The sequence below is a fragment of the Stegastes partitus genome, unplaced genomic scaffold (assembly GCF_000690725.1).
Source record: "Stegastes partitus isolate 25-593 unplaced genomic scaffold, Stegastes_partitus-1.0.2 Scaffold973, whole genome shotgun sequence".
NCBI lineage: Eukaryota > Metazoa > Chordata > Actinopteri > Pomacentridae > Stegastes > Stegastes partitus.
This window is the reverse complement of record NW_007578704.1, coordinates 170,114-194,772: the sequence shown is the minus strand read 5'-3', so window position 1 is coordinate 194,772 and position 24,659 is coordinate 170,114. Positions and strand designations below refer to the sequence as shown.

The following is a 24,659-nucleotide window of genomic DNA, read 5'->3' as shown; positions in this document are numbered from 1 at the left end:
CTGCTCCCGACCAGGTTAGCTCCACAGCATCAGTTACCATGGAGATCTAACTCAACAGCATCAGTTACCATGGAGATCTAGCCAGGTTAAAAGAGCGCTACCTTCGTGACACTGAAAACTCTGACTTAAAGCTCAGCATACCTCGATAACCCACTAATCTCATTTCGTAGCACAGTCCTCAGCTCACCTATGACTCTGCTCAAACACTGTAGAACAACTTTACATTACACAACAGAAATATTGGAGGAATTCAGCCACATACTGTATGTTTAGACCGGAAACTGATTCTGGAGGAGAATACTGATACAGAAAGTCTCGCCCAGCACTTCAACAGGATTGGTTCCTCAGGTTTGTTCCGTATGAAACTCCAGACGTCTGAATCTGTGTTTTCAAGATTTCCATCAGTACACTGCAGTTTCAAGAGCTCAGATGTGGCCCTGACTGCTTGTTTCACTCATGATGTGTCTTGTAGAATTTATATATTAAAAAAAAAAAACATATGGAAAAACAGGGAGAAAAAAACTTGATGTTCACAGGAGGAGGTCTTTGACTAAAAGATCTACAATGAAAAAGGAAAATATAACTGAAACCAGAGTCTTCAAGTCATGATGAAGAGTGTAAAATATCCAATTTAAAACTACCCTGGGGTGCCGTCTTGTGCACAAAGGTTATGTTTACATTAAGTAGTGCTCACTAAAGCTCATTATGTGGATCCCCTCACTCATAAAACGACTCAAACACTGTCTTTTTCTTTTCTTTTCTTCTTTTTTTTTTTACAGTGGTTACATCTATGTAGCCGCCTTCCCTGTTTTTGGAGCATTGCTACATAACTTGTTGTGTTATTACCACCTGCTGAACAAAGTGTGAAACAACTGTGTTTCAAGATAATTAAAGCAAAATAAGGAAACAAGAAAATGGGCACCAACTCTGAGAAAACAAAACTCCTTTGTGCTACAGGAGGTCAAAAACTTAAAAGAATATGCAACTTTAAAATCTAAATGCAAACTAAACTTTAGTCTGGCGCTGGCAACAAATGGACTTTTCCGAGTGTGCATTGGTAGAGTGTGGATTCACATATTTACAGAGAAGTATTGATCATATCTGGAGGAACAAATGGCGAGAAAGCGCTCACTTTTGTATTCAGTCAATTTATGTTCAGTGTTTTGTCAAAATTCGTTAGCAAATCTCAATAAAACACATGCCTAACATGCTCATTTTACATGTTGATGTGGTTCATGGGCTGCAGGGTGGTGCAGTTGGTTAGCACTGTTGTCTCGCAGCAAGAAGGTCATTGGTTCACGACCCAGTGGGGGCACCGGAATCTTTCTGTGTGGAGTTTGCATGTTCTCCCCGTGCAGCGTGGGTTCTCTCCGGTTCTCTGGCTTCCTTTCACACAGTCCAAAAACATGTTGAGGTTAATTGGTGATTCTAAATTGTAAAGTGTGAATGTGAGTGTGCTTGGTTGTCTGTCTCTAAGTGCAGCCCTGTGATAGACTGGTGACCTGTCCAGGGTGTCCCCTGCCTTCACCCTAAGTCAGCTGGGATAGGCTCCAGCCCCCCCGCGACCCTCGTGAGGATTCAGCGGTGTATAGATAATGGATGGATGTGGTTCATCTAAGGAAGGGTTCCGACATCAAATAAAATACAAGTTTACGACTTACAGACCAGACAGAATAACTAAGAATGAGACAGCATTTAATTGAATATTAAAACTGAATTCCCAATGAAGATGTTGCACATGAGCACACAATGATGACCTTGTGACACACAAGGGCTGAACAGAACAAGTTTTAAATCCCAGCTGACAACGTAACCCTGAACTTAATATAATAAATGCCGAGAATCATGAGAATTGAGGCAAGCACGCCCACACACAACCAGCAGTGATAATCAAACCTGTTTTTTTGTGACAGCTGTGTGATGACCTGCTCTCATTGTCTATTTGTCTCTTCCATTTTCTCGCCACTATTCATTCTCCCTTTTTCTCCAATTCTCCAACTACTTTTGTTCCTTTACCCCGTGTGAGTTCTGCAGAGGAAACAATGTACCACAGTACATTATTCTGGTACCATGATGAATGGGAAGAATCCGTGCCTGTTGACTGTGGCCTTGAGATAAAGAATAAGCAAATGAAACTGCCTGCTTGCCTTGCAGCACCCTGGAGTCCACTGTCACCATCCCTCATGCTAATTTGATTGAGAACGCTCTATCAGCACATACTTCTCGACCGACGCACCTTTGCTCATGGGAGGAGTTGCGGGGTGGGGGGGGGTGTGGGAGCGGCAGAGGATGGAGGATGTCATCAAGGCGCATGGTAATAACAAATTTATCTCCCGGATGCCTGTCTCAGCGTATAATGTTTGAGTTAGGCCCATGGTGGGTAGTTTACATGAAAGTGAAATGTGGTGCCGCAGGAGAGGGCAGGACAGAACCAGAGACAGGAAGGAAAGAAGATACTGTAAACATGGAAAGGTGAGGAGGGGGTAAGAAGGGAGGATAAGGTATTCAGAGTCCAACAGATGAGACATCGAATAAAGAACAACTAAAGGAGAAGAGTGGAGAAAATAGGCAAGCACTTAACAATCCTGGTCTGTGTTCCCACACTGCAATTAATGTGGAGCCAGAAGGATGCCCACTCCTTTCTGCAGTAAAACAAAACCAGGATTGATGAGAGTGTCTATAATGCGTAAGTGACTGGCTGTATATGGGCTCGCTAGGAGCAAAGTGTCAAGATAGTGAGGAGGAAAAAGGATCGCTGTGTTGAGAAAGAAGGAGTGCGGTGCTGGTGTGGAGAGAAAGGTGCACAGATTGAGCTAAAATTTTCAGAGAATAGTTAGACTCCGAGCAGGAAAAAAGGGAAGAGGGGGTGAGTTTGTGCAAAACACAGGGCGAGCTGTAGCAAGTAGACAATTGCCAAGGGAGATAAATTGGGACAGAGCTGCTCTTTTATGGCCATTTTTTTTGCAGTCTCCTTGGTAGCTATTGTATGGGTTTCATTCGTTTAGACCGCATGCAATGAAAAACATTCAAGGAGAGAAATATCACCAGTCAGCAGCCTGTGCACAGCTCTGCTTTGTCCTCTCAGGCGATATTTCACCAGACTTGACCTTCTCAAGTAAACAAACCACATGTTAATCATGGAGAAAAACAATTAAAATTAATTTCCTTTTTTGTCTGCCTACTTGTCATGGTGTCATTGAACCGTCTCTGCACTACGGATTTGGTTTCTGGGGAACGCTATGTACTGTAATTTACTGTAAGGCCGCCTGATTAGACAGGAACAATGTCTGTACGGAGCATCCTCAGAGTCTCCACTTGTAATGAATAAAATATTACGGTTGCTATTTTTGCTAAATATATTCAGTATCTTTTTTTTTCTAAAGTCGAACTAAATCCTCAGTACCCCTCCAAAGGATCATTAAATCCTCATTTACTGTACATTTTGCACAGTATTTGGGTTACACTGTACCGTACTGTATATGTACAGTACAGGGCTAATAACATCTGTGAGGGAAAAGCTTTTAACATGGATTCAATCTGCTTCATGCTCTTCAAGGTCAACAGCTTTTGCCCATAATTTATGCAGCAGCTCACAAGAAACACCAAAAAAAAACAAAATTATGGCTGTGGCATTATAATAAAAAAACACACACACATACACACAGAAAAGAAAACAGAGAGAGGAAAATAGCTGAGTATCAGTTTTCCATGGTTGTCAGCTCCAGGATTAATAGGAGCCATTTCACCATAATGAGCTGTTAAGCGTTAGCTGCCAAAAGCCTCTTCGTTTGCCTTTGAGTCTCGGAATACTTTGTCTAATTATAACAGCTCTCTCTGTCCCTCTTCTTCCTGTCACCGTCAGAACCGTTGTACCTGTGTGACGCCCGTCTGATTTGGGTTCTTGTTAGACAACATAATAAGCACCTGAAACTATCGTCTAGAGATGAGATTTCTAATGATGTTGTAGCCTACTGTCATTATAACACGCCACACGTCAGCACTGCACCGCCAGCATCCAGCTTAATGGTAACGATTACGGGTTCTGTGGCAACTTCACTTCCAGCGGGAGCACGATAAAAAAGTTTAACTGAACAAATGTTGTCCCGGGGTTATCTTTCATGGACTACTAGGGGAGTTTTTTACTGACTGAGTAGGCTGTGAAAACTTTTTTTTTTTTTCCTCAAAAAGCTACAGCGAGTTGAGTGACCAAACTTTCCGGTTAATGCAAATATCGCCATCAAATATCGCTAGAGGGGATGAGGGACATTTCTGAAGAGCAATAAAGTTTCAGAGATTAATTCATGAAGTCTTTATTAATTATTAAATATTAACAACGAGCGGTGTGGTGGTTGCGACTGAAGCAAAACGCAAAATCAAAGACATACGTGAAAACAGAATAAGTAAACCGCAGCTGAAACGCACAATATGCTACACACAAAATTATGTAACGTAAATCCTAATTAAAGAACACACAGCCATGAAAATTCTGGCGTTCTGCTGCAAATGACAGAATATTGTCTTGCTTCTGAAATGAATACCGCCATAATGAAATGCTGACAAGGCTTAAGAAAAGACCTCATATGCTTCCATTACTGAGGGCTATTTTTTGAAACAAATTGCTTACATTTTTTTTTTAGGTTGAAGCCCACTGCTTCAGTAATGTGTCATATGTACGTGTTATATAAGATAAGTCAGATAGAGATAAGATAGAGACCTCAGGCCCTCATGAGCAATGAGGTTCCAGTCTGACGCAACTCATTTGCTAGCATATAGAATGTGGACATACAGATGCAGGTTATGTTTGTCAAACTATCAGAAATGAGGCGATGGAAAAAGAGTCTTGTGCTTTCTGTCATACTATAAATAAGCCGTCACTCCCAAACATCCCTGAGAAAAGGAAAGAGATGCCGGAAAACTTCTGCCTTTTGCTCGATTGCATTAGATTGAAATTTAGCAGCCAAGTGTTCCTGATAGAGTTTTTTTTCTACAAAGAAAGAGCAAGTAAAAAAAGAAAACCTTTCAAAACCTTTTTAAATGTTTCTGAATGTTTAGATTTAATCATGTGCATGTCGTGCCCACTTTGCTTAATGTACGCAGCAACTCAGCTTGAACACAAAATTAGAGTCACTCTTTGTTTCCAAACTGTCTCTTCTGTAAGCTCCTTGTTAAGGAAAGAAAAGCTTTGTCTTGTGTGTGTCTGTGCAAACTAATTCTATATAATGATGAGGAGAAAAAAAATGCTCTCTTTAAAAACAAAAAGACCATTTGTTTTCTGCTAACAGTGATAAATGGCACTCAGTCTCCATGACAAACAGTGAGCACAGAAAAATGTTGGATCATCTGTTTTTGTCTTGTGGTGTGAAGTTGCCTCAGCTGCCTGCACACACTACTGAAGCATCCTCGCCGGAGTCCTTTGTGTGTGATAGACAATGTGTGTGTGTAAAGTTCTGCGCACTGCATGTGTGTATACTGTGTGTGAAGTTCACAGATACTGTACAGCAGATGTGAATGTGTTCGTCGCTGCATATTCCCATTTCCTACCAGCGTAGGGAACCGGGGCGTCCTTGTCTAGGGCCACCAGTGGAGGGTCCAGCAGCACCGTGTCCATGTTCTCTGTGATCACACCATGGTAGGAAGTCTCTATCCACGGCTTGTGCTTGTTGACTGTGAAAAGAGAAGAAAGAAGGCCATAAATGTTCATGTTCTCTGTGTAATTTTTTGTAAATGTACTTTTTATTTCACTGCACATTTTACTTTATAGCTTCCCTGTAAAGAGTGTTACTGTAATTCAGAGGCTTTGTCCTTTCTACATAACTGCATCTCTGTGGGTGTGTCGACCAAAGTGTTATTCATTGTTTGGAGCACCACACTGTACACTGACGGTACGTGTCCACATGACGTGATGTGTCCCAAATATTGGCTACATCTGATTGAATGAATGCTTCACTTGTGAACTGTCTGCTCCTGGATTTCAAACGGGACCAACATGGTGGCTTGTTTGGAGACTGTGGCATTGAGTTGCCACCCCTGATTTGCATTAAGTAGCCAAGACTTCAACTAAGCGATGTTTCAAGAGGCAACACAACGTCCTGCATCTCAAAATGCTTTGCAGGGCTGGTTACATAGACAATGAATGGAAAGTACTGAAATGACATATCTTGTGGACACAGTGTGACAAGGCGGCGAGCGTCTATTCTGCACTGAGCCCTGCATGCTCGGTTCTTTTTTCCTCTGTTCACCTGGAGAGTTGTTTAACTTTGGCAGGTGCAGGACCACACTGACCAAGCCTACCCAGCGGGACATTTCCAGAGGAGCCCCTGGATCTTTTAGCTGCCAACAGTATGGCTTTGGTGGACACATAGCTTAAATGTGCCGAGTCACTTCAAAAGGCCAGAGAATGAGAAAACAACCCCCCACCACTGTTTTTTTAGAGATGAAATAAGGTCTAATGGTCACAGTGTGAACAGAGCGAAAAGATATTGATGTTTGCTGTACAGCATTTATGACTGTCTTGGTTTGAAAGAAGGTTTTGTGTTCTCTGAGAAAGCATTGCAGCCAGAACTGAAACGATTCCATGAAAAACCTGAGTAACTCAATGACTAAAAATCAATGACATTTCTTCACATAGAAGTTTCATTCTAACTTTACACAGCTTTGCTGTTTGGAGAAATAGAGGAGAAAGGAAATAGGACAGACAGAGCAAACCAGAGGAAATGCCTAGTTTGGGATCATTGCATGCTGTAAATAAAACTCAAACTCTGACAATATGTTTGTTGTAAAATCAAACTCATCTATGACAATAACACAAATTCAGTTATGATAACACATGAAAAGGTGTCTTGATCGTCTGCAACTCTCATAATCTACTCTATAAGGCTTTAAAAAAAGTATTACTATGATGAATGTAAAAAAAAAAATCCTCCTCTAACTTTGCAGAGAGAACTGTCCTCTTCCCTTGTCTCTGTATAGGACTTGGATTAGGTATGTGACTATGCAATTTGGCAATAAAAATAGTATTTTCTCTAAAAAATAAACTTATTTGTTCATTTTAAAAGACCTGTCTATTTCCTCTATTGCGTGTTCATTATTCTTCTTCAATGAAGCAAAAATATTTCTTATCTTATTACTTGACTAAACAATGGAATAATCAGTAGAACACACTGCAAAGCTTTTCACAACATCTTGACTAAATTGGGAAAACACTGTTGTCATCTCTAAACACCATTTTTGTCAGAGTTCTAGCAGTAATCTTAGCCCACTCCTAATGACACAGTGAAGTACAGAATATAGTCCAACGTTGAGCTGTGTTTTTGACCTCTGCATCTCTAGATACTCTTCCTCCAGCAACGCCCTACAGTCAACTCTCAGCGATCCTTTTTTTCTCTCTCTTTTCCGGTTTCTCTTTGTGTCTCTGCTCATTCCTACAAAATGGAGATTTCCACCACCATGCCACAAATGTGATTGAAAGGTCAGAAGGATAAGCTGGAGATTACACAGATCACCATCACACATAATTACTGACACTGTAAATTAAACTTCCTCTCACTTCGTCACAGCAGGATCTCAAACATAGGCAGAAACCCATGTCCCACGCCACAAAAACAACCATGTGTGCGTGTGCACGTGTGTGCACACACACACACACACACACACACACACACACACGCATATCTCTGGTGTACAAGTGTCGTTCTCTGCAGGGAGCTGGGATGTCAACCTGACCTTTCAATTCACTGAAGAGGAACGCTTTGTCTCATGCCATTGAGCAGATGACATGTCCAGCTGGCAGTGATTTAAAATGCATCAAACTGTTCCTAAAGCCTTCTCTCAGCTTTTCATCTGTTTGGACAAATTTCAGTAGTTTTGTCCTACTATCCCATTTTCTCCCTCAGTTGTCACCACACCGAGTTGAGAGAACAGGGTCAAAGCAAAATTGGAAATAGGTCTGAACACAGGAAAAACACAACTTTAAAGCAACAAATGCTGCGAATTGAAACGCATAAGTTAGACGAGGAAAATGTTTTAAAAGTTGGCAACTTTTAACCACTGACAAGAGTTCTGCCAACATCCTCTTTGACATAAACAACATTATCATGTACTTGAAGAAGCTTTTTTATTAGGTCTCTGATATAAAACACAATATAATAATGAGAGGAAAGATAGTTAGGGAAGCATCATTACTGTGCTACGGTACTGCTTCTCTTTTACATTTGCCTTCCACTGAATCAATTCGCTGACAGACCCACTGATCTTTCTAGATGGGACTCTTGCCATGCTGAGAGAAAGTAGAGAGTGGATCACAGGGAGAGAAAAAAAAACGCAACAAGGGAAGACATTATTCATACGAAGAGTGTCATCTCAACCTCATGCAGTAGACAGAAACACTGCAGCACACAGCATGACTCTACTCTGCTGGAAAGTGAAAAGAGAGTGGTATTTAAGCATCTTTACACCTTGAATATATTACTTGTAATGGTGGATTCAATGGTGCATTTACAAGTACATTAAAACACACTTGCACATACGCTTTTATGCCGTATCGAGAGCCTCATCGTTATGCTTCCAGCTTTCCTTGGATTTACTCTGTTAGTAAAATTTCCATTAAAAAGACAGATGTGAAATGAGCTGAAACAATCTTATGAAGAAACTCCTAAAAACAAGATAATAATAAACTGAGGTGCGGAGGTGACTATAAAACAAACTAAAAATGGGTGTTTTTCAGGCTATTTTATCGTTCCAGTGTGCCTGCATTTGCCGGTGTAAATACACATTAATCCATCAGGCGCACATAGCATTTCATTTACATTTGAAGATGTCTTCAGTAAGTCTAATAGCAGCCCACAGCCAGTGCAGTTTACTCATGGTTGGCAGGTTCAATTTCTAGCTCAAGGTCTTGCATTTATCCCAAACAAATTGGGTGGTAGTTGACACAGCAGAGCTATGACTTTTTAAAGGGAGCCTAATATAAGAGCTTTTTTGCAGAAAGCGCACACATCAAACCGCGGAAATGGAGCTATTTCCAAAGACGACTTTCACGACATGAAATAATATAAAGCCATTAGTGATGCATTAAGGGTATTCATCCTTGACATCCTTGTACTGTCGCATTAACAGCCAATTCATGCTTTCTGCGTCCGTGGGCGCTGACCAATGAGGGGTTTGAAAACGGATAGCGGACTCGCACACAGTTCTATTCATAATACAGTACGCAGCGTTACACAAAAGGCTGCATTGCCCCGATCACCACAAACAGAAAAATAAACGGGGGCTACCGTGTCGACGCTGCCTGTGACTTTGCGCTTTTTACAGCATATAGCAGCTATTTACAGGTTGCACTGCAGCATCATGTCAGTGAACATGCCTCAAGTGTGTGCAGTGGACGGACATAGCACAGGATTTCTGGAGAATTTAAAACTTTGTACATGCCTTCCATTGACAACCCAAACATGTAGATGGAAGGCATGTACAAATCAAAGCACCTTCAAAGTCACAACACAACTCCTGTTATGATGAATGATACAGGTGTTGATAAGAGAGAAGCGGTAGTCAGCAAATCTGCAGTGTGGACGGTCAGCACGAATCTCCCCAGAGGGGTTCCTTCAGACCCTTGTGGACTTGGGTGGATGACAAAGTTGGCGTCCTTTGTGGACCAACGTAGACGCAGAAAGCTTTTATTTGGCCTAAACAAAACAAAAATGGAGCTACGTTTGCATTCAGAGGGAAGCTTGGACAAAGTGAATTCTACGATAGCGGCACTTTTTGTTGTTTGAAATGAGTCTAGAGGCATGCAAGCCCTCTGTAAGTCTGTATTTATGCACAGCTGACCTTTTTGGCTAAAGGATCATGTCAACTAGCTAACTCACTTACACTAATAATACGAGCAGGCTATTGTTAAGTAAAATGTTTACTATATCACCATCTTAATTTAGCACGTTAACGTCCATGAAATACACTATTGGAATGCCAGGGTCTATAGTTTGCAGGTATTTAGTCACAAATCAAAGTTTTGGTGAAACTCCAAATTTGACTTAAAGGTCAAAAAGGTATTACAGTCGATTCTCTGGGAAACATGAATGTCACAAAATGTCATGACAGTCTGTCAGGTAGTTGCTAAGATACGTAAATCCAAAAACGCTAACCACATCATGGTGCTAGAGAAAACATAAGGAGATCACTAAAGTCAACAGGATTCATCTTCTGGGAACTGTGAATGTCTGCACAAGATATAAGGACAGTCCATGTTAAGCTGTTGAAACATTTCAATCTGGAACAAAATGTTGGACAAAACAACTGACAAGACAGACGCTGCCATCCCCAGGGCCGAGCAGCAACTGTGGTTAATAATAACCATTTTAGTAGCAGCTGATTTCTTTAATAAGGTTACAAGTGTCACTGGCTGCAAAATGCATGGCGGCTTTGGCCATTTCCTCAGAAACATCTGCGACCATTACAGTATAACAGCATCTGACTGCACATTATGGAAGAATAATTCACTTACTAGAAGAAACAGTCTGAGAGCAGACCAAGTACAGCATGAAATGAAATCTAATATGACAGTAATATGGACACAGAAATCCCGAAAACAAGATCGTGCTTTCCTGTAAATAGCATTAGTGCGGGGGGATTGCTAACTTATCCATCCCGGTATGGAAATCAAAATATCTGCTATGTTGTCTTCTCCTGATACTGAGGCTCATGAAAATATATTACTGTAGGGACACGACTGGATGATAATCTATATTGAATTTAGGTCCCAGCTCATACGACACACTGCATTACTGCGCTACACATTGATGAGTTTAAGTCACGTCAAATCCATAGCATTTATTTCATTACAGTGATGTTCCAGAGGCATGGAGTCATCCTTCCATACACCGCAGTACTAAAATACCAAGGCAAGGCTAACAACACCACCAAGAAGTACCAATAATGACAAAAATAGAAGCTAAATATAAATTTAGTAGTGAATATGTAGGAAGAAAAAAAATGATAAAAGAGAAAGAAACTCTTCCACTTATTCTGCAAGCCTTATGTTCACATTTTCACTCTTTAAGGGGCTTTCCTTACAGTCTGAAATAGCCACAATGTCCTAGCAGGAGATCCAGGGGCAACATAGGCCAGGTGGCTTAAAATGCTTGACTTTTGAGGTTCTGCAGTAGAGAAAAGAGAGAAAATGTACGCTACGAACATGATAAAGATAAGCGACAGGAGGGTGAAAGAAGTGGAGTGAATTAGTGAGCTAAGAATAGAAACATAAGAAAGAAAACAATCCTGCAGAGTGCATCGACATTTCAGTAATTTCAAAGAATAATGACAACACTTCAGTGCTATCGACAGGTGAGAAAGCAGCCTGATATTATGAGAGTCTGCAGTGACCTCCCTGTGCTCTGGCAGAATGAGCAGTAATTAAACTTGGACGAGCGTGCACACACCCACACTCATAACCTATATTATGTGCACGTGACGACGGAACGCAAAGTGTGAAATAACGTGACTGAGGGAAATTAAAAGACGTAGAAAGAAAGGGTTAACCAGGAGAAAAGAGAAACAGGGAGGGAGGGAAGATAAGAAGCAGCCATACTGGAGGTGGTGAGGTGAGGTGCGGTGCGGGAGATAATAATGGAGGGAAGTCAGAGAGAAAATGGGGTAATTCAGGGGTAGACGAGAGGACAGGCAGAGCTAGAACTTCCCGTATGGCAAATGGGCTGCCCCCTATATGGCCTCAAATCCTTTAATTTATTCTCCAGTTTAAACAATAAAATGGATTTTTGCGGGATACAGTGCATGTCAGATATCGGACATCATCAAATAATGACACTGACTTCAGAAGGCACCAACTCTCATGTATGAGAAATGGAGCAAAGGCTTCCAAAACGATGCTTAAGGACACCAAGCTTCCACCACACATCCAACGTTACGGCGATAACAGACCTCAAACAAAAGCCCTCCTTGTTATCAGAGAAAAAATGGAGTTGTTGCACTTGCAAAGTACTACTTTAACTCTAAAGTAATCACTTTTTGGCGCCGCCTTCAGTCAGTTTAATTTCCCACCAGAGAGATCATATCCCTCCGTCCTCTGCTTTCACACCCTGATTCCAGCTTCATTAACATAACAAGAGTAAAGACTTGTATCCAATTATTGTTAACTGACTGCATGTTCATTTTACACAAATTAAGGAGCGTATGAGATAATTTTGTGTTTAATTCTCACGCAAAGAAAAAAAAAAAAAAGGACTGCATTAATTATCTACCTTTGAGACAACAGGAACATCCAGACTCTCTCTCGACACTATAACGTGTATCATATTAAACAATGTCTTTTATTCTTGGTTTCTCTAATGAGGCAGTTAAAACAGATCGTCTCATCTTAGTCTTTTACAGCGATGTGTCCATGTGGGAAAGTGGTTATGATGCTGTTAGTTTAACAGTAAAAGCGGTTGGAGAATTAAAACTGCAGCTTCAGAGCATTTCAGCTCAGTTAGGAGGTGATAATTGCTTCAGTGTTGAACAGTGAATCTCATTATATTACACTTCTAACAGTAATTGATGGCTACTGAAGCTAAGACATGTAGGGGTTTATGTCTAACGGTTAAAACGCAGCATGAGCCGACATGATGGACAAGTTCAGTCCAAGTCATTAATGTGCCTGAAGACATCCGCAACGCGACTCTGCGGACATTAGTGTTTGCTGTCAGAGAGCGATGTAAATGACTACAACGCCTCTATGCAGATGACAGGAGGTTTACAGCATGGGGCATGGATCATTAGTAGGAAAGAAAGTCTTTCATCTTCTGTTAATCGTCTGTGAGGGGGAAGAACAAAAAGCACTCAACCAACATAAGATTCCAAGATGTGAATTAAAACCATTATAAAACTGCAGGGGGCTGCAAGGTGGCGCAGTTGGTAGCACTGTTGCCTGCGTAGAGTTTACATGTTCTCCCCGTGCAGCGTGGGTTCTCTCCGGGTTTCCGGCTTCCTCCCACAAGGTCCGAAAACATGTTGAGGTTAGTTGGTGATTCTAAATTGTCTGTAGGTGTGAATGTGAGTGTGTCTCTAAGTGTAGCCCTGTGATAGACTGGTGACCTGTCCAGGGTGTCTCTTGCCTTCGCCCTAAGGCCAGCTGGGATAGACTCCAGCCCCCCACGACCCTAGTGAGGATTAAGCGGTGTATAGATAATGGATGGATGGGTCAAACTACAGGTAATGCTTCTGTTTTTGAACCAACATTATTGATGAATAAACACTAGAATCACTTCATATTTTTACTCGCTGCCAAACACAGACGTAGTTTAATTACTCTTTGATTCCTTGAAGGGAATGAGTCATATTTAACATTGACAATGGAGGAAACATTTCATGTGAAAACCAAAAGAAAATACAGAAAAATCTGCAGTTTTCTGCTATCATAAAACTCTGCTCTTGAAGAGGAATCCTGACAGTATAATACAGTATTACTATGTCACTGATGGGGCATGAGGCAATTTCATGATAAATGGGAATAACTTAACCTTACACCAAAATGTGTCATAGCTGCACTTGTCCACAGAACAAACTTAGAAAAGAAAAAGCTGTAAAATTGTGCGATGCCAACACTTTTTTTTTTGCCCACGTCAAACAGCTCACAAGTTGTTGTTTTTTTTGTTTAACTTTGCCCCAAAGTCCACACACGAGGAAGTTGAAGGGGAGGTGGAATGAATAAAGCAAAGGACTTACACCCAGGTAAGTAGAGTTCAAGTCAGTATTGTTTTTTTTTATGCATTTGTACATCTTCAGTCACTATTTTCGGTTTTTATCTTCAGTTGCTTTTACTCTTTGGTTTACTACTTGGTTAATTTAAAGCACTAAAACTTGACAAGGTTGAGGAAAATGTCATGTTTTATGTTAATCTACACCCGTGCAAATGCTAAACATAAGGTTCTGGCTGTTTTCTCCGTTCTGCCACAAGAGTAGCCCATAAAAATCATAAGCAGCTCACAATTTGAAAGTCTTTTTGTGTCTTTTCTGTGTCGTTAATTACTTTGAAGAACCTGTCAGGTCAGGTAGACCTAAATAGATATGAACTTTTACTTTTTACCTCCTGTACCCTCTTCTCTCTCTGTGTTTCATCTTATCTTATGAAACATTCTCTACACAAACAGCATAAAATAGCACATGACATGCTGCTAATAACAGCCTTAACCTTTAATTTATTCTATCTATGTCATTATTGTGTCTACATTTCAACTCCTTGAATATCTCATTTTGACTTCCCTAAAATCTAAACTTCCTACAGGTATCTCAATACATACAGACTCCAGAAAGCACCTGGAGGGACAACTTATATACAAAATACAGCATTTAATGCTTGTAAATGAATCAATTTAGACACCATTGATCAATGGGCTCCAGACCAGCACTGAGAAACATGCACTTGTACAGTGGCATTTAAGTTAAATGCACTCACAGGAATTACTGAGAGAAGGACCAACTACAAAGCAGTAGATTAGGCATTAGAAACTCCAACACCCAAGAGATGAGTGGGACAAAATCATTACATTAGGTCCATAAGTACTATGAGCATCGACTCTGACTTTTATAGTCCCAGTGCTCAAGTGCAAGATGCAGTTAGCAAGAACAAAGTAATTAGGCATATTGACTGCTGCGTATAAGTCCTGCACTTTAAGCAGAACTAGGTCGGAGCTGACCAGCGGTTCATTTTCAGAACATTAATTCTTCCCACTCACTCCCTCTCAGGACCTTTCTTCCTCGTACAGTGAGATTTGCAGGCAGCACTGCTGTTGTTTTTTTTAAGCGTTGTTTTCTTCTTAACAACTCATTACAGGGGCCATAAACGCTGATCTCCGCCAACCACCGCACATAAAGCCCTCCTAGTTATGAAGACAGTCAGTTTATGGAGATTTTGATTCAACTTGGCTTTTCCCAAAATCTCATCAAGACACTCGAGAGGTCGCTTTCCAATTTGAACAAGAGTACGTGAGGCACAGATTTGACATAATTGCTCTGCGACATACAGCTCCCTTCTTTTCCCCGTCTGCTGACTGCATCAAAACAAACTGAGGTGGGAAACAAAGCCACTGTGTTTAATTGGCATCAAATATTTTTTGCACCAACCACGGCCACGTCTGTAGGAAAAACAACTGCAGAGCGTCTGAGTGTGAAAGTGCAGAAGTGCATTTGTAGAGGAGATGGCCATGATAGGAAATGACAAGAAAAAGAAAAATCACATCAAGGACAAGGAAAATAATCACTTGGTGAGTGAAGAAAGCCAAAAAAAATTGATTTAGCAACTGCTGAGAATCGCAAGAGAAAGAAATACGTATATAAGCACAGAGCAGGGAGAGAAGGAAGGAAGATACAGTAGAGTAATTTAATTGTGTGTGGTACGTATCTCCCTGTGAGTGTGAGATGAAACTCAGCAGGTTTCTAATTCTGGTGGATCTGATGAGTCCGCAGAATCCTATGGAGACTGTGGCAGGTGGGTGGAGTTGATACAGAAAACGGCAAAAAAATTGTATTATTCACATCCAAACAGAGAAAACAGCAACTCGTACTCAGCCTTCTTGTAATATGTGCTACGTGAGATTTACCGGTCTTAACTGAGGAGACAGAAAAGCTGCATTACATCACAAACTGAAGACTGAACCTTGAGGCCAAAGCATAAAAGAACTACAAAAGGAGCGACACGTCAAATGTCAACCTTCAACTTGTTAAAGCGAGGCGTTTATGGAAACTTCGATGTCAACTCATCAGAAATACTATGCGCATCAGCACCACTTCTTGAGAAACTAATTATTTTTACAATTTAAGGCAAACATTCCGACTTGTTTAGCTCACTAGTTAAGTTTTTTTTTTTTTTTTTTTTCCTCGTCGGTGGCATTTCCTGACACCAGAGCTAAAGCGATACCCAGGGAGTCTTGAAATGTCAACTATTTGCCATTAGAGCACTTGGCATTCACTACAAGGAAATATTGAGCCTTGCTAAAAGAAACTCAGTCTTCCTGCCATCCACAATTGCACTCAATAATAAACCCTATTTGTTTCCTTTCTGGTCCGCCTTTTCTACTTTATTCTACGTTATGAATCATTTGTTGATTTACAGCACAATGAGAGAGGGAGGGAGCGTGTCTCTGAGTGATGGCTTACTGTCGATTAGTTTCACTGAGTGGGCCAATGAAGAGGCACAACAGAGGGATTTGAAAGAAGGCAAGCGAAAGTGGAGTGGAGGGAGAAGGACAACAAAGAGAGAACAGAGAAGGGGATGGGGAGGGAGGAGGAAGGAGGAGGCGGGAGGAGGTGATATCTCCATTAACAGAAAGCAGCAGGAGACGAGAGGAGCCATGGTGAGGAGAAATGGATGGCAGTGTGACTGACTGGATTGAATTAGAAACAGTTCCACTCTGCAGCCTTGGGATTCATGTGACGATCAGCCAACATAAACTGTCTGCAATTTGCACTTATTTCAACACACTTCAAATACAACAATCTGCTAAACGTCAAAAAACTTTAAATGGAAATTCCACACCTCGACTTGCTGGAGTGAATGATTCCTCCATCTGTTCAGGTGTAGTTTTGTATATTCAATGGCCCTTTTTACTCTGCTGTGCAGTGAAGGTGGGATGAAATGTGCAGTAATTGACCATTTGAGCACATTTAACTTTTGGGGAGAGTTCTCCACCATAAAAAGACACGAGTGACAAAGGTATGGAACGGAAATACCGGTTTATCACAGGGAAAAGGGCTAAGTATAATTAGAGAAAATGCCAGTAAATGAGTTTACTGCTGTCAGCTTCTAGTTTACTTTGCCAATTTAATTTGTCATACACGCATATGTAATTATGTCTGTTGAAATCATTTGCTTTTGTTTGTCTAGGCAATTTGCATTGTCAATCAGGCGGTTTCTGTCTGGAAAGTGTAGGAAGTTGAGAGGTTGTTTTACAAGGAAAAAAGGAAGACAGAAGATTGTTTTCTCTGAAACAGTGAAATGAAGCCCCTGATGTCTCCAAATACACTGACTGACACCAGCTGGGAACAGTCTGGCCTGTTCTCCCCATTTTGTAACTGTCAGTAAAAACATCCAAATGCTACAAAATTGGAAGTTTATTTCATGGAGGAATTGTACTGCTTTAAAAAACAATAATAACACCCTAAGCATGTTACCGCCCCGGCTCACCCAAGCCTGAGTCGTGTCTTCATTATGGAGCTCCTTCATCGTTGGTTGTTCTCACAGTTGGCTTCCATTTAGGTCCTCTTACCCTCACTAGTCCACAGCCGCATGGGCATCTCATTGCCCCCGGCCAGCTTTGCGGTCTAAACAGCCCTAAGACTCAGTGTCCCCCCCACCTAAAACCAATGTTATACTTTCCATGTCTGCAAGTAGACAAAAGTCCACAAGGGCCAGCCCAATGGAAAATTTTCAGCAGCTCATGCTACAAGGCTCTACGCTTGGACTAGAAAATAGTCTAACAACAACAGCTACATGTCCGAGGTGTCTGCAGCTGTCCTGGTTTAAGAGACACACTCTAAGTGGCTTAGTGAAAATCAAACATTTTATTAGATATATTTCACAGCGGGGCTGCAGGGTGGCACAGTTGGTTAGCACTGTTGCCTCGCAGCAAGAAGGTTGCCGGTTTGCGTCCCGGTGGGGGCACCGGAATCTTTCTGCGTGGAGTTTACATGTTCTCCCCGTGCAGCGTGGGTTCTCTCCGGGTTCTCCGGCTTCGTCCCACACAGTCCAAAAACATGTTGAGGTTAATTGGTGATTCTAAATTGTCCGTAGGTGTGAATGTGAGTGTGCTTGGTTGTCTGTCTCTAAGTGTAGCCCTGTGATAGACTGGCGACCTGTCCAGTCCCTAAGTCGGCTGGGATAGACTCCAGCCCCCCCGCGACCCTAGTATAGATAATGGATGGATATTTCACAGCCATACATAAATACTGACAGGTGGACACTGAGTTAAGATGACTATTCTAAGAAGTGTTCAAGTAAATACATATGCATTTAATCATGTACCAGTAAATCAGCAAAAGACAAGTTATGCTGTGTTATCAATTGTTAAATAATCTGTTTACACCACAGTTATAGATGCTTCACTGGGGGAGTGACTAATGCAAAAAATAAAAACAGCATTATGACAACAACACGCCTGCAAATACCTGCTTTATAACCAACTATGTGACACTGCTGTATCCATTCTGCCATACAAGCTCACAGATCACCAAATGAAAGAGGACAAGTCTCCCCGGCTCTGCCAGGTTGGTTATTTTGACATTAAAGATGCTGGGTGAGAGACACATCGCTCGATCCACTGCAGTCATGAAAGTTGTACGGTGGCAGATATCTGTTTGGTTGCTGCTCTTCTTATCCATTTTGTTGCTGATTTATATCTCAGCTGCATCAGCTGTGAGTCTGACTGTCTCTAACTTTTCGTACCGTCTGTCTCAGATCTCCTGTCTGTCACTGTCTGCCATGGTAAATCTGTCATCTAAACCCACTTAACCGTGTCTTTCTCTGGCTTGCCGTCTCTCATTCTCTCTACCTGCCACTGGCATCAGGTGACAGGTGTGAACTGTCAGTCAGGCAATTTGTTGGGGCTTTTTTTTTCTGGGCTAACAGTGAAGGCAACAGGGGAAAATATTCAACTATATTAGATATCAATGGTGATGTTGATGGGGCCTAAGCTATGTCAAACTGAGGGGTTGTTGCTCACTAAAATACTGCACAGTTAAACATCTGGACAAATTACACAGTAGATTTAGCATGAACACTGACAAAGACTAGAGGCAGCCCAGCATTTTTTATTTTTATTTTTTTCAGATTTTTCTTTCTAAAACTCAGAACAAAGTGTACATCAACACCTTAACTAGCTGCCCTCAACCTGCTTCCTTCTGGCACGTCAATTCCGTTTCCTTTGGACAATCTCTAAAAAAAATCTACAAGCCCACCAGAGGAATAATGGATTGAAAAGAGCAGGAAGTGTATTACATCTGTCCAAGCTGCAAGATGTCTGATTCAATTACAGCACAAAATCTGTTCCAATAGCGCTCTAACAAGAGAGGAGCAGGAAATTACTTCGACTGTGGTGTGCTCAATAAAAATCATAGAGTAGCACAGTGATAAAAGGTCTGAAAGTGGCTGGTCTGTTCCCTTTGCTGAAAAGAAGTGACAAAAAAAAAATATATTGTGAAGCTTCCACGTTCCATTCTCGCAAAAAGAGGATACAGATATCATTTCTTTGGCTGAGCAGTATAATGCACATGATGTAAACTATATATGGGAGGAAAAAAAGAAAGAAAAAAAAAAATCTCCTGTGTTTCTTTAGAGTTGCTGACTCTACTCAAACACGCCTTCTGACCAAACAATCTTTGCATCGTAATCACAATTAAATTTGCTGTCACAGGTCATATGGGGGCCATCAAGGCAATATTAGATCTGCTTGTGTCCATAAAGCACCTTTCACTATAAATCAAAAAGTTTTTCACCTGAACTTGAGACACACTTACTGAGGAAATTCTGTTCTTTTCTGGCTCCAATAATCTGTCCTTTTTTTTTTGTTCCATCTCTAGTTTACCCATCCTGAAAAGAAAATGTATGCTGATTCATTTGGTGAGCAAAAGTATGCAATGTAGGCAAATACAGGCTTAAAGAACTTTAAATATAAAGGTCTAACATGTGGCTGGAAAATAGTTGCAAATCCATGTATGGTACTGTGGATAAAGAGTGAGAAATCACCCCGGGGAGGTGAAAGTTGCTGGCAGAGGCACTTTTAAAGCAGGAGAAAAGCTTTAGTCATGGCTGAAGGGACCTATAAGCCCCTCTAGAAAAGTATGAGAGTGAAAAAACTGTTACTTTCCACAGAGGACTCATTTAGTACACACAAATGTGTATGCAAACACACCAACACACAGCAACCCAACAACACTGACAGAATTAGTGAGCACTGCACCACTGGGAATGAGGGGTTTAGAGCTTTTAAGTACCGATTTAGTACTCTTTCTCCGCAGTCTTCTGGTCACAATGGTGTGCGCAGCGGGGTGTGCCTTATTTGGGGGAAAAAAAACAGGACACAAAGGAAACTGCATATAAAAATAGATATTTTATTCTAATTCCTGAGGATTTAAGCTGATGCTGAAAGAGATACGAGCATAAGTAAATGGACAGTGATTTCAAATGAACTGTAGTTAGGGAGGCATGTGCTTCCTAATAACACACGTGAGATAATATCAGTAATTAACTAGTGCTAGTAAGCTAGTTGAGACTTTAATATAGGAACAATGAATAGTAAAAAATGATGGTTACGGACTCTCTTCTTCCGCCCTAAACTTGTATTTTGAACGTAATACATCTGTGAAAATAGAGGCAAAGCAGAAAATAAACAAAGTTAAAGATCACTATGACTTACAGCATTATTTATTTTTAAAAATTCCCAGAGATTTTGCGATAATATTGCTATTGTCAGCCATGATTATTGTGTCGTAACAATCTGATATCGTGACAGCCTTAAATCAAACACACCATCTCCTTTTGCACAAACAGTTGAGCGTTTATGTTTCCTTTTTTTTGTAGCATAGTGAAAATGGTAAATAAACACAATTTTAAAAGAGTATTCAGAGTAAAGAGCTGAATCCAGACATTCACTTGCAATGTCTATGAACATTCTTGAGAGAACAGAAATTCTTACATACAGTATACTGGTACAACAAACGTGAACCAAATGGCTAAAGGTTCGCACTAACATTGTGCTCATCTGCCTTAGCAGTACTCAAAGCACTTTACCGTGTTTACTCATTGACCATTCACACCCACAGTCCACACACCTTCCATCGGGAGCAACTTTGGGTTCAGTACCTTGCCCGAGGACACTGGCATGTGGAGGGGCAGAGGATCGAATGTTCAACCCTGTGATTAATGGACAACCCACTCTATCACCTGCACCACGGCTGCCTGACAGTCAGCTGCACTCCAATGAAATCTGAAATCGTCTGAGTCACACTAAAAGATGAGTTCTGTGAGTTCTAACTGATTCATGTTTCTCTCCTTACTGTCATTTGAACTATAATCTGAGACTCGGCTCACTGCCTAATAGCCATAAGGTGTGTTGTGAGTGAAAATGAATTGCATTGGCGACATAATTGCATATGGAGACGGTGCAAGTGGGTTCCCTGTGCAGTTCAAAAATGTTTTGTGCTATAATCCAAGCTCTACAACATGGCTAGTTGGTATGTTGCTAGACGGCTTACTGCTAACATCTGTACTGCTGATGCTGCAGCAGTTTGGGGTGAGAGAATGGGGACAAAAGGATTCATGTGGTCACATCTGTAAAAAATAATGTGAGAAAATCTATCAGTCAGTGTTACCTTGTCTACATCACTGGACTCATCTGGAACATTAAAGCATGTTAAATCTTTGTGGCACTTCCAAATATTCACACTAAAATCGCCCCTACATGTTCTCTGAGGATTCCAAAACATCACAGACCTTATCCATCAATTGTCCTGCATCATCCAAGAGGGTCCATTTGCAATGCAATTCATGCATACCCCTTTTTGATAAATGTTTTCATGTAGGCGCAAAATAAAGATGAAACATTTTGAAAGCGTTTGTAATACAGCAGATCACAACACACATACCTGACTCTCCCGACATCGCCGAATGGTAAAAGTCTGTGGATGATCAAACAGATGCATGTACAGATGGTGGGTCATGCCTTGGTGCTGGCATGCATACGTGTTTATCGAGCAAAGGTGTCCGTGCAAAGACATGAATCATATTCCATCCATGATGTTATTTTTAGTCCAATAGTCAGTAACCTAGAGAGAACTTGTTAGGATTTAACCTTGTAAATGTTTCATCTTCACTTCAATTCCACTTGTTTTCCAAGTGGCCCATTTTACCACAGTCTTAATATGAACACTCTAGATTCTGGGCTTGTGTGAAGCCATTAGTAATGGAATGAGGCACTCACTATTGGAAAACTATTTTCTTAATCTGTTAATAAATATTTTAGTGTTTCCTTCACTCTCTGTCTCCCTGTGTCTGTCTCTCTCTGTGTCTTTATACCTGTATTTTATGCCTCCAGAATCACAAACACACAGACTCACACTCACAGCCTGAGGCTAAATCCAAACCACCATGGTAGAAAGAACCTGGGGTGATGGACTATTGACTGATAGAGTTCAAGCAGTCCATGTAACTCCTGGTGGTTAGCCAGTCATTTCAGCAACAGCCTTGGGCAACCTGCTACTACTCTCTGTGTATTTGTCTATGTGTGTGTGAGTGTATAGCTGGATTTCTATGTTTGTGTTTTGCTGCACAGTGATGGAATGCCCAGAAGCCCGTGAGAGTGACTGGGAGGATGTATGACAAGTGAAGATAAACCGGACCAACAGCCAACAGTGTGGAGGCAGTGGGCTTTACAGACACAACATGCCAGACGCGACATATTGTCTGTTTTGTATAAGTGTTGACTAGGATCAGGATTTAGGGAGGGGACAGGGTCCTGCATTTGTGTATGTAATGGGGTTGGCAAATCACAGGGGCTGTCGAGGTGTGTACCGGTTAACAAAGTGAGTGCGCATGTCTGAGTAATGTATAGTAAAAATGTGGCTAGATGAAGCCTTGGGGAGTAAGGAGAAGAGAGAGAGAGAGAGAAAGAAAGAAAGGGGCAGAAAATGAGAGTGAATGTAACTGCAATGAGATAGAAAGATGGGGGAATATATCAGAGATTAGTTACGGACCAGAAGGTAGCGCGGTAGATAAATCACCACCACCTCGGGATAGCAGGGGAGGAAGGGAGCTCAAGCAATCCCTCATGTTTTTAGATTTAAAGGTGGAGTCTGCGAATCTAGAAAAAGATTGTTGACAAATAGCTGGTGTATTTTGATAGTGTGATAGTTAATATGTGGCAGATTTACTGTCCCTCTTGCTCCCACTGCGCCCTTTACTCACATCTCTCTCTTCTTCTCTTTTCCCACCATCCTGTTCACAAGCAGGAAAGTGCATTCGACACGTTGGACGACTCAGCCTCCACAAAATTACATTTCTACACAGCTAAACTGCATTCCCAACTATGTTTGAGGGAAACATTTTCTGCCAGATTGTCTTCTATATTACAAATATGTTCAAATATGTATCTTTGCAATTTAGGGTTGCATCTTAACCCTAACCCTGACATTTTTCTAACCTAATCAAGCTTCTAACATGTAAACGTTAAGTTAAGCTAAAGATAACCACATATTTTTTGTGCATACACCTGGAGGAACTCACACACATCTATAACATGAGGCAGGTGCGTAGGAGAGGAACAAGGCCATCCGGAAGATTCAATCAGACTCCTACAGTCGGCAAACTTGAGAGAGACTTGCAAACAATTTGCCCGATGAAGGTCTAGCATTGAAAGGTAAGTAAATGTATCTTTGCAAGTTAGACAGCGTGTAGAAGTCTGATTGAATGTTCCAGATGTGCTCAAACCTAACATAAAGAAGAACGAGAAGCGAAAGTACACAAAGACAGCAAATGAAAACTTATTGATTTCTTGTTCATTACGAGACATGAACTCTGGTCTTTTGGGTAAAGTCCAGCCACTTGTGAATAGTTCCTTCCCGCCCTCTTTCCTCCAACTGCAGTCGCTCTTTCAAACTCGCCACCTTTTGCATGTGACAGGTCAGAAAACCAAAAGTACAGGAACGTAACTGTTGTAGAGACAGGCTTGTTAACCCTTCTCCAGCACTGACACACAACTTCAGGAGCAAACAGCAATCACGCAAACTTTTTTTTAGATAACAAGGAAACAAAATTAATTAAATAAATATCACATATGTTCTCTTAAATTAATATATATATTACTGTGAAAAGAACAACAATAGTGTTGTATGAACCGGTTCAAGACACTTTCTTTGTTTTGCCTTTGGTTTAAGTAAAACCTCCCTGTGCATCTCCGTCCTTTGCTACGGCCCAGGAGCCAGTCGTAACCCATTTTAGGACTGTGTATGAGCAAAAAACGAAAAACGCACACCTCGCAGACTCTAAGGAGATATTCACTGAATTTGACAAAAAGCGTATCAGACTAGAATCATGTACTCTACCTTTAATCCAGGACAAATGGTAAAAATTTAATTTCCAACACACACAAAAAACACATGGCAATCATGAAAATCTGGATTACACTGACACCACTGCCCGCCCAACCTGAAAGTGCAGCTGATCCAGTTATTATACACTGTCAAGTGGCCACATGGAAGAAGTGCAAAGAGTAGGATTATAAAAGTCTAGGCAACCCAGCTTTAAGCTGCAAGTGTCACAGTGGTAAGAGACTTTCATCTTTTTACACTATCTTAAGGAGACACACTGATACGTTTAATCCATACGACCACATGCTGCTGCTCTGCCACGTCTCCCTTAGTACCAGCACAGATAAGAGCATTCACCATTAGGGCCTTCACCTCAGCAGAGGACACACACCCACACACACAAACACACACACACACAAACAGATAGCAGAAGAAAATTCTGATAGGCCAGTGACTGCATCCTGCTATGTCAGTAGGAAAAGACTGCAGAATCTGTGTGTGTTTGCGTGAATGTGAAATTTTTCTTTCCATTTCTCAGCAGGTTCAGCTCCTGATGTCTGGATAATGTGTGGAAGGCTCCACTAGTTTCGCAAAAA

The 24,659-nt window shown here is 41.2% G+C and overlaps 1 protein-coding gene across 1 annotated transcript in view; it reads right to left on the bottom strand.

Moving 5' to 3' along the window:
* The window catches only part of LOC103366750 (calsyntenin-2-like), a 162,016-nt gene that overhangs the window by 81,030 nt on the left and 56,327 nt on the right, over positions 1-24,659 (bottom strand). Inside the window, exon 2 of the mRNA XM_008294568.1 lies at positions 5,542-5,664. Within this exon, the coding sequence (XP_008292790.1) occupies positions 5,542-5,664 (123 nt within the window). The remainder of the gene's footprint in view (positions 1-5,541; positions 5,665-24,659) is intronic.